Here is an 11,076-nt window from a genome sequence, read left to right as displayed (position 1 = left end):
CTGGAGGAGAAGAATCTGCTACCCTCTACTTTAGGCAGCTATCGTAAAGGCAAAGACACTTGGATGAACGCTGCAGTCCTTGTCTCTGATGTGTATGATGGTTTTGAGCGGGATGAAGAAAAGTAGTGGTTGCCTTGGACTTTGAAGACGCGTACAACAGTGTACAATACGAGATACTGATGAGGACGCTAGCCAACATGAGAATCACCCCAGCTTTGATTATCTGGATTGGAGAAGCAATGTTGAAGAGGAGGGTGGCTATGAGGCTTGGCTCGTGGGCATCAAACGCTTGCACGATCACACCTGGCTTAACTCAAGGCTGTGCCCTATCACCTGTTTTGTTCAACGTGTATACAGTAGGAATCACTTCTAACCAATTGGAAGGCCCTGGTAGAACACTAAGCTTTGCGGGTGACGGTATCGCATACCACACAGGGAAAGACAGACAGGTGATCGCCAGCAGTATACAGAAGGAGCTTGATAGGATCGGAGCTTGGTGTGAAGCAAATAAAGGCAAAGTCCATCCTTGAAAAGTGACAGTACTTTGGTGCTCCCTCAAAAATCGAGCAGTGAAACCCAGATGACAGATGTCTACATCAAAGGCCAGACAATAAAAAGAGAAGAAACACTGTGCTACCTCGGAATAGTGTTTGACAGGACATTCAGTTGAAAGGGGCACATATCGAAAATCATAACAAAGGCCAGAAAAGGGCTGAATGCTCTTAAGGTGATGGCGAGAGACAAGATGCAGAAGAGAAATTTGGTCTTGCTCTTTGACATGCTTGTCTTGTCTCAGGTAGATTATGGTTTTGGTCTGCTGACACTGTCCAACACGCAACTTAGAAGACTGGAAGTGATCCAGAACGAAGGAATGAGAGCCATACTCATTTGCACAAAAGATACATCAGCTGCTGCAATGCGATATGTGCAAGGCTACCCGGCATGAACGAAAGACACATGCTCGCACAGGTCAAAGCTTATATGCGCGGATCCACAGAATCCTCTTTATTACAAAGCAGGTTGTCAGACTAACCCAAGACTTAAACGGGGCACGAAGTGGATGACCCAGGCAGTGAAATCCATTGAAGAGTGTGGTCTCGCTGTGGGGGCAATCAGACGAGTGGAGACTTGGGTACAGCTTGTGGACGAGGTGAAAGACAGATTCACTCAGGTGATTGCCTTGTTAGGGCATGAATGTCGTGAACGGCCTGAAGAAGCAACACATGCTGAAATCCAGATTCTAATTGAAGAGAACTGCAGAGAGGATGAAACCATCATCTTCACTAATGGCTCTGTTCAGCGTGGGATCAAATCAGGCTGGGCTTACACAACTTCTGACAAAGGAGTAACAATCCAGGAGGCATCTGGGGCAACGGGCCTCACTACATCAAGCATGTGCATGGAGATCAAAGCCATCACTGAGGCTCTGAAATGACTTTGCACTAATGGATACCAGCAGGCTATATTTGTTACAGACCCAAGGAGTACTCTGGATAAGATCTTGACCCGCAGCCTCTATGCAGATTGGTTTAAGACAATCCAAGACAGCAAAATCAGACGCTTGCAGTGGATCTTCTACCCGGGACATGCAGGAGTCAAGGGAAATGAAGGAGCAGATAAGCTAGCAGGCTCCGCAAACATAGAGGGAGTGACTCTCCAACTGTAGTAGCCCTTGTCCGAGATCCCCAAGCCAGCAGCCGTGGAGAGGGCTCCTTCACGAAGGAGGTTGTGTTTGCGAAAGGAGTACAGCCTGGTGAAGGTAGGAGGAGCAGCCTGCGTGACCCCATCAAACGCTACAACAACCAGCTGATGATGGAGACAATCTGCCTGCCCACACTGAAATGGACCCTCATAAAGAGGCGCGAGGAAGCATGGAGCACCCCGTCTTCCTAAGACCCCAGTTCTGCAAGTAATTCAAGTAAAGTAATTCTATGATAAGTTGCGCCACGAAGTTTTGACCGCATTATAGTTTACGTCTGAATAATACACGACATGAAAAAAAGAAATAGTACACATCTGAATACTACCTGAAATGAATGATATAGCTAACTTCTAGAAAGGAAGTAAAACATAGAGCATGAAAACATTTGTTATCGTCATGTGGTTTTAGATATATGATGATCTGAAGATGTAAAATATAAAAAAGAAAGGGTTCTCAAGATCAGGGCAGGGATGGGGGTGGGGGATTAAAGGAGGGAAGGGGTACTGTCAGTAAGCTTACGGTCTCTTTGGAGCTGGTGTTAGAATTAGTACTTTAAGTGTATCTTTTAAAAGGTGTTCTGTTCCGAAAAAGTATTAAGGGAACGACAATAACACAAACGTGGCTTTTCTAGAATGGCATAATACAATGGGGGATGTAAAATAATGCTTTTTGACTGTTTTGCACCCTACAATGAAATCGAAAATATCTTGTTGGTTTATATTTATAAATCTCATCGTCAGTTTGGCTGCACACAACACTGGTGAAAATGGACAAGTCTGGAAATTATACGTGTACAGATTACAGAGGCTATTCCATCAATATAAGCGACTCGGCTGCGGTCAAGGCGATATGGCGTCGGTGTGTGGGCAGGGCAGCTCTTCTCATCTCTATCTGTTTTGCCCTGGCTATGGCTTTCGGGTTTTTGGCGCTCTACAAATGGCGGCATTTCAAAACCGCACTGCGCAAAGTATTCCTGAACATTCTGCATTCTGTCAGGTGATTTTTATGTTTGTCATCACTATTAGTTAAAAAAGTGCTTGGTATATTTATAATTATGAGTCACGAGATATAAAGGAGTTCTCTTTTTCGAAGAAGGAGTTCTTTCAGCATAATAAGACTACGGGACGCCTCTTTCAAGGATAAATCAACTTTGCACTAAGAATTCCATTTTCAGAATAACCTATGACCTGTTTGTATGTTGTTGGGGATAAAATGAGAAAAGAAAGATAAATATACAAGTGAAGAACACAAGAAACGACAATCAGAGTTGTTGTTGTTGTTTTTAAATCCCTTTAGCTGTGAGCATTTTGCTCTTGGCAGCGCAATGCCTCCCTCAAGTAATCACATGTCCTTGTCATCTGGTCAACCCCAGAGTAGAGCAGGCTTTGTAAGTCTGTAGGTGTGTGTAGGAGCCTGTGTCGAAGAACTGCCAGGTTTGGGCAGTGAAGGAGAAGATGTTCAACGGTCTCCTCGTGGTAGTCACAGTGTCTTCAATGGGGTTCCCACTTGGGGTTAATTCTGTTTATGTGCTTGTTGGTGTGTAAGTGTCCTGTGAGGGCTCTGAAGATCAATGTCTGATCGGCTCTACATAAGAGATTCGAAGGGTCTTTGGAATCGGGTTTGTCCATGTACCCGAAGAGAGATCTTCCTGTTTCTACGTTGACCCATCTGTTTAGCCACTCGTCTCTGCTTTTGGCTTGTCTGGGGTAGGCTTGCTCCAGTCTTTGATAGCTGGTCTGCAGTCTCATTCCCTGGTACTTCAGAATGGCCAGGCACTCACTGCAGTGTGACCCGGACGCCATAGAAAGTGCCCATCTGTTTTACAAGGCTGAGAATGTTCCCGTCACCTCTGTAGTCTCCTCCTCCCTCGACGGCTTGGCGTACTGACATTGAGTCAGAGAAGACAACAACGTCCCCTAGTGTTACTGCGCCTTCAAAAAAGTCTTGGGTGATCTGCTCCAGGGTCTTTACTATGGCAACTTTGTCTGCGTCATAGTTGGAGCTGTATATTCCACATGGGCCAAATAGTTGGGTCTGCTTCTTCTCTCCAAGGTTGTTTCAATATTTGATGATAGATTCCATGTGGCATTTGTTGCTGACCCATCTGTGAATGCATGACTTGTTGGAGTTTCAGCATACGAATCCACTGTCTCCAGGGCACTTGTTCTGAGGATTTCTTCTGGCGTGGTCTTGTCACAAGAAGGGTCTAGAAGTCTCGTTCTTATTGTGATTTCTGGTGTCTGCCAATATGGAGGTTCGCTGCTGATGTTGATGATTGGTTCTCTGTTCTCGGGTGGGTCAAACTCCTCAAGTAGTTTTGTTGCTTCTCGCATGAAAGAGGTCTTCTGGATGCGTGTTCTTGGTTCCCACTCATCTGCCATTGTCCTGTTTTCGTTCGTGTCTTCTAGCTGCACAAATCTCTCGTAGGTTTTGGGTGTAGCACTTATTATTCTGAGGTCCAGGGGTTCTATGTTGGTGTGGATTTCGCAGGCGCTTGTAGGCGTGGTCTTCATCGCACCAGAAACAAATCTGAGTGCTTGGTTCTGTACTCTGTCAAGCTGTGCCAAAGAGCTTTGGCTGGCTATGGATTGTAGTGGGAGTGAGTTATCAATCACAGATCTAACATACCCTATATAATGTTGTCGGAGGGTTGCTTTGTTAGCTCCACAGCTAAGTGATGAAAGGTGTTTCAGAAGGTTTAGTCTGGAGGTGGCTTTCTTGATCAGTTCCCTAAGTGCTGTTTGGGAGACAGTGTTTGGTCCAGTTGTACACCAAGGTACTTGGGATAGTCCTCATGTTTAATGGTGGTTCCATTGATCTTCAGGTTTACCTGACTTGCTGTAACCTTGTTTTTGAGACTGAAGAGTCCAAAAACAGTCTTGTCTGTGTTGATCTCCATCTTCCATAACTGGCAGTAGGACGAGATAGTAGTCGGGTCTGCGTTGATGGCTTGGTTCAGTGCTCTCATGTCACTTCCTTTTTTCCAGATGAGTAAGTCGTCAGCATAGAGTGCTTTTTGGCAGGAGATAACATCTGGCAAGTCGTTAATGAACAACAGGAAGAGGGTACAGCTGAGTGCCGACCCCTGTGGGAAGCCTTCCTCGGGTGTCCTCTGTGGAGAAATCTTGCTGTCACATGATGTCTGGATAGTTCTACAAGACAGAAAGTTCTTGATCCAGCTGTACATCCTTCCTTCTATCCAAAGCTTTTGCATTTTGTAAAATCGTCCCTGTCTCCACACACGGTCATACGTCTAGTTCTCCACAATGTTCTCTCCATGTTTTTCTTTTCGAACTTTTGCTGTTCAGCTTTACCTTGGCAGTCAGGTAGTTGTAGTGCTTTCTGTTTTCGGCTGTTGAGTTCTTTTCAGCACGCCGTCTGGCTTTCTTTCTGGCCTTGGTCAGTTGTTCCAGTTCTTGTCCCAATAAGGGCGGTACTTATTTGGGTTCCCTCTTGGAATCGCTTCCTTAGCAGATGTCTTTAGTGCTGTGGTGATGTCCTTGTAGCACTTATCATCCAGGAATCTGATTTCTGATTTCTGTTGGTAGAGCTCCCAGTTTGCTTTCTTGTAGTTCCAACCGCGCCTTACGGGGTTGGTCGGTTTTTGTGTCCTGTTGCTGGATATCTGCAGTAGGATTGGGCAGTGGTTACTTTCTATGTCATCTAGGACTGTCATGGAGCAGTGCTGGTGAAGGTCGGCAGAGACCAAGATCAAGTCTGGTCTGCTGAGAGTTCCGCTGGTTCTATGAAGTAAGGTGGGTGGTGTCTTGTCTTTCTGGAGAGAAATGAGGTTGCTGGATCTCAGTAGTTCTTCTAGAACTGTTCCTGTCCTGTCTGTATAACTGTAATACCACAGTGGAGAGTGTCTATTGAAATCTTCCGCAAGAATGGTATTTTTATGGTCTGGCATTCGGGAAGTTGAGCTGGAGAGTAGATCTCGGTGGGCAGAATACATTGTAGATGGTGTAAGTTGTTCCATCCGACTGCAGCACTTTCACTTCCTGCATGTAAGTCTCGTCATCGGTTTCTGGGTGAGAAACCTCAGCGGGGATGTCATTCCGAATGAGGGTTGCGATACCTTGACATATGGTGCATTTGCAGTAGTACATTGTGTAGCCTGTCAAATTGAGCTATATCCGCTTGGGTAGTTGGGTTTCCTGTAGCAGGGTTACATTAATTCTTAAATCTGACAGCATCTTTGCAAGCTCCATTTTCTTGTTCTGTATAGATGAGATGTTCAGTTGGAGTATATTCAATGTATGTGGTGTCTGTGTGTTGCTTGTTGCCCCTATACCTGCAGTGTGGGTTCCCGAAGATGTCTTGACACTCCCGCCCCCGGGTGAAGGCAGAGACCTCGGACCTTGATAACCGAGGCGACATCCGAGCTCACATAGTTTCATTTGTCGTTGAGGCCTTTTATTTTTGGGGGGTTATTAAGGCCTGTATGCATCCCTGTAGGATCTCAGGCAGATGGTAGTCTTATCCTGACACTGGCTTGGGCCCGAACATCTTGCCAGAAGAGAACAAAGGTGCAATGATCACTGTCTTTTTTTCCATCAACATTCACGGGGATTTCTTGGACAGCAGACAACCATAGGGGTGGGGGGGGGGGTGTAAGCACACTCTAGTTTTGAGAGTTGGGAGCCACAAAGTGCTACCAATGACCAGTGATCGTCTGAGCAGTCCAGTAAGGGGTTCCATTGAGTAGGGGGTAACGCGTACCTTCCACAGCGAGTCGTCTACATCACCAGGTGTAGCTTGCGTTTCCCCAATCCCCGCCACCTGCTGTCTCCTGGCTATCTGCTATTTACATATCCGTTCGTGGAGCAGAATAATGCAAGGGATGGCCAAATCTACTCAGACAGATGATCGTCACGTCATGGATCAGTGAGCATTTGCAAGGATATCTGTTGGGACGTCGTCTGTTTCCAGACAGCCTATTCCTCACTGCTGCAAGGTATTCTGGGTCCGCTGAGACATCTCACGATGAGTCATCTGGCAGTCTGTGGATACCATGCCCCGTCTGTAGAGCTCCCATGAGAGGGAGGGAAGAAGATGTCGACAGTGAGTTCCTGAATGAACAGGTCGGCCTGCTGTGACGCCAGAGCTACCATAATGGTGTGTGTGTGTGTGTGTGTGTGTGTGTGTGTGTGTGTGTGTGTGTGTGTGTATGTGTGTGTGTGTGTGTACGGACCCTTCTACGAGCTGAAATGTCGTTGCTCACACCGCACCTCACAGGGCTATGGTACCTCCTGGCCAGAGCTCCGTCTGCTATCCCTGCTCCTGTGCACAAAGCAGGGGTCCCCAGGCTGCTCGACAAGGACGGGGAGTGGACTTGGTTAAGGCTGGCTTGCCAGAGAGCGTCTGGGGTTTCACCCTCAACCCTTACTGCCCACGACACTCAGAGTAACAAGCTTCTTATTATCATCAAATTACTTCTTTTGGTAGAAACTGCATCCTCGGTTTACTTTTTTGTTATTTGTTGTTGTTGAGTATTTCGGTTTCTCTGCTGGGATATAGATAGATAGATAGATAGATAGATAGATAGATAGATAGATAGATAGATAGATAGATATTGCCGAATGAAAATGACGTAGTTAATCTTTGTTCTTCTCCAGAATGAAAACCATGAGAGAGTATCGATACCAAGTGTTCATCGGGTACGCGGATGACGATTTCCGATTCATACGCCATATACTGCGCAGGTCGGCCAGAGTTTGATACAATAAGTTGTATTGCTTTCATTCAGTCGTTGATCTATAATATTGTTAAGTATAAAAAATACACACCCTTTTAAGAAATGCATCATTACTAAAGAGCAGGGTGCCTTCGAATTTAACATCTTTTTTCGAGGGGGCAAAGTCGAGTGGGAGGTCAGACTTGAGAAGTCTCCCAAAAAGACCCTACCCATTAAGGGCATTAAGGGTATTTTGATAAGAATTCGAACCTGAACCTACTGCCCCAAAGGCATGCATGATCATGAATGAGATAATCTGTACCTCTTTAGACTTGGGGAGATAATTTAGCTTGGTTATGAAACTGCTCGCCGCTCTGAAGAGTTTTCTTTTCTTTTTTTTAAATATTTTTAGAGACAATTTTAATATTATATTACTGCACTCAGTCTCAGAAACGTAACACCGCCCCGTTCTCTCCCTTTCATCCCTCCCTTTTCCTTAAGCATAATAAGATACTGTATTCTGAATACTGCAAGCAAATCGGAGGTAGGCCAAAATACTAAATCATAGTTAAGCTTGATATAATAAGCTTATGCATTGCCCAATACATCCTGTTTAACACCATGCCACACCCCTCCAAGCATCCATGCATAATGTTGGTTCCTGATAAGCGCATTCCAGTTTCTTTCCCAAGTACAAAGTAATATATTTCTGAACTCCCTCGGTGTGAGTTGATGTTGATAAAAAAAATTATTATTTATGTATGTATGTTTTGATTGATTGATTGATTGATTGATTGATGGATGAATGGATGGATGAATGGATGGATGGATGGATGGATGGATGGATGGATGGATGGATGGATGGATGGATGTGAAAGATCGATTGATAGATTGATGGATTGATTGATTTATGTTTTTAAGATGTGGGAGCAAAGGGAACTGTAAAGTTTATACTTATATAAATCACAGCTACGACTAAATAATTTGTTTGCGTTCTCAGGTACTTGGAAGATGACCTGAATCTGAGCACATACATCCACCAGCGTGACCTGGGGCCCGGCTACCTTGACCAGCAGCTACTGGATGCTATCCAAGACAGTTGGAGACTCGTTCTTGTGCTCTCAGTTAACTTCCTGCGTTCTTATGACAAGGCCCATCTTGTCATGAAGGTAAAGTTGACGACACCCTTGTTCGACACTCTCCCGATTTTGCGGAAATTACACAATGCTGTCGATAGGCTAGGGAAAGAAAGACAGATTGTATTAATAACCATCATGTAAATAATTTTTACTCTAGTATTTACACATAACCAGGCGCTTTTCACAAATCCAAGTACTTTCATAAATGAATAATAACTGAGAAAAAATTAAGATTTACTCATAAGCACACACGAAAAAATTACACTTACTCATACTCACACACACTCTTATTCACACACATACGAACACACACACACACACACACACACACACACACACACACACACACACACACACACACACACACACACACACACACAAATACACACATATTGGTTGATTAAATGTGTCATGCCCGCAGTGACACAATTAGATCGTTTATGGGTTAGGCTTCTTCGCCTTTTTCTGACAGGATCTATACAGGCGAGTGAAATGCAGAATCCCGCCAGGCTGAATGAGATACACCAAAGTTATGTCTTCCGCATTAGACGGACAGCAACGTATTCTATTAATAATAATAATAATAATAAATTACACTTTTATTTGTCCCAGAAGGGCACTTTGTTTTACAATGGCAAACATACATACATAAATACATACTTATAAATACGTACATACATAAATACATACATGCATAAATGCATACATAAATACACTCTATTACACAAATACAGAACAGTTTACAAACAATGCCACTGTCGGTCGCCACTGTGCAGCGCCCTGTAATTTGAGCTAGGGTTGTCGTGTCTTGCTCAAGGACACACTCCAGTGACCACCCATCTGATCCCCGTGTCACCGACACTTGCTTGACATTGCTTGAGTCAAAACTCACTACTCACTTAGCCACTGGAGCCCCCAAGTACTTGTTGAGGGAGAGAAAGATGTTCAAGGGCTGTATATAATATATTCATGCACACTGTTTTGATGATGATGATGATGATGATGATGATGATGATGATGATGATGATGATGATGACGATGATGATGATGATGATTATGATGATGATGATGTTGATGATGATGATGGTGGTGATGATGATGATGGTGTATGGTGACCTAGAGAAGTACGTAATAAGAACATTTTCGAAGCATTTGTTATAATTTGATAAATTTGATTTCATAAGTTGTGTTAAATAAATTCACCCTACCAAACGGTAAACCACTTTCAGATGTGTACGTCTGCCTTGACCCCATTGAACCCAGACCGCATTCTAGTTTTGGTGCAGAAAGATCAAGGCCGCTACATCCCCGATTACATCCTGGCGGCGGTGGACGAGGGTCAGCTGATCACAGTGACCAACCTACAGGAGCAACTCAATTACGAACAGAAACAACGCATCAAACATCTCATTTTGTCATAATTGTGACAGTGCATCAAACACTTTATCGTGTCATGAATGTAACAGTACATCAAAGATTCTCCTTGACAGTACAGTAAGGGTTTCATCCTGTCATGAAAATGTCAGTCCATTAGACATTTTATCTTAACAATTCATCACATTTATCATCTGGTCCTGAATGGGACAATATACCAAACATGTCATCTTGACAGAATATCAAACAAACTGTCTTAATTATGAATATGACAGTACATCAAATATCTTGTTTTGGAATAAACGTGACAGCACATCAAACATCTAATATATTTATGAATGTGACAGTTAATCAAAGATCCAATCTTGACAGTTCGTCAATCATCTCATCTTGCAATTAATGTGACAGTGCATCAACTTTTCTTCATGTTGAATGAACATTACAATTTTTAATCTAATCACGAATATGGCAATCCATCAAATGTCCAATCTTAACAGTTCATCACACTTCATACCTGGCACTGGATTTGACAACTCACGGTAATCTCATCTTACCATGAATGTAACAGTATATGCAACTTCGAATCAGGTCATAGAATTGACAGTACACAATATAGTTTGTCTTGCCATGAACTTGACAATTCATCACACCTTTCATTTCGTCCCGAAAATGAAATAGCATTACATCAAATATCTCGTCTTATTATGAAGGTGACCTTACCGACATGAACATACTGAATAAAATTTCTCATCTTGTTGGAAAGAAAACATGCCTGCAAGTATTTCTGCTGCTACTGTTCGAAAAAGTGCAAACAATAAAAGCGAAACTAACAAACGGCGCTATTCCTATTCTTCTTCTGGAGAAGCAAAAGAGAGCTTCAAAACTGAGACTGCCATCTGAACCAATGCGCGGACTTCCGGGGACATTTTTATACCCCAGTGAATTATCTTGTTATGAACTATCTTTGATAATAAAAAGTTATCGATGTAACCCATGTTTATGAGATTCCAGGCTGCCGCGGCACTGCAACAGGGAACTGCGGAAAGGAACCCTGGAAGCCATTGAGGTTAAAGGTGTTTCTCTACTTTAATGTCCATGGTCGTCGGGTACAATCGCAGCATGGTTGTTGTGTGTACTGAAACCACCAGAAAACGACCGGACCCGACCCGATCCGACTCGACCCG

General features: G+C 43.8%; 1 protein-coding gene across 1 annotated transcript; it reads left to right on the top strand.

Annotated features, from left to right (window-relative positions):
- Positions 1–2,369: 2,369 nt before the first annotated feature.
- Positions 2,370–10,724, top strand: LOC101847551 (toll-like receptor 4). Its single transcript, XM_005112644.3, has 4 exons — positions 2,370–2,698; positions 7,321–7,407; positions 8,380–8,548; positions 9,748–10,724. The coding sequence occupies exons 1-4, from the start codon at positions 2,469–2,471 to the stop codon at positions 9,937–9,939; spliced, it is 678 nt and encodes a 225-aa protein (XP_005112701.2). The 5' UTR covers positions 2,370–2,468; the 3' UTR covers positions 9,940–10,724.
- The last annotated feature ends 352 nt before the right edge of the window (positions 10,725–11,076 follow it).

This window comes from Aplysia californica, unplaced genomic scaffold (genome assembly GCF_000002075.1).
Source record: "Aplysia californica isolate F4 #8 unplaced genomic scaffold, AplCal3.0 scaffold01348, whole genome shotgun sequence".
Lineage (NCBI taxonomy): Eukaryota > Metazoa > Mollusca > Gastropoda > Aplysiida > Aplysiidae > Aplysia > Aplysia californica.
This window is presented reverse-complemented; position numbering and strand designations above follow the sequence as displayed.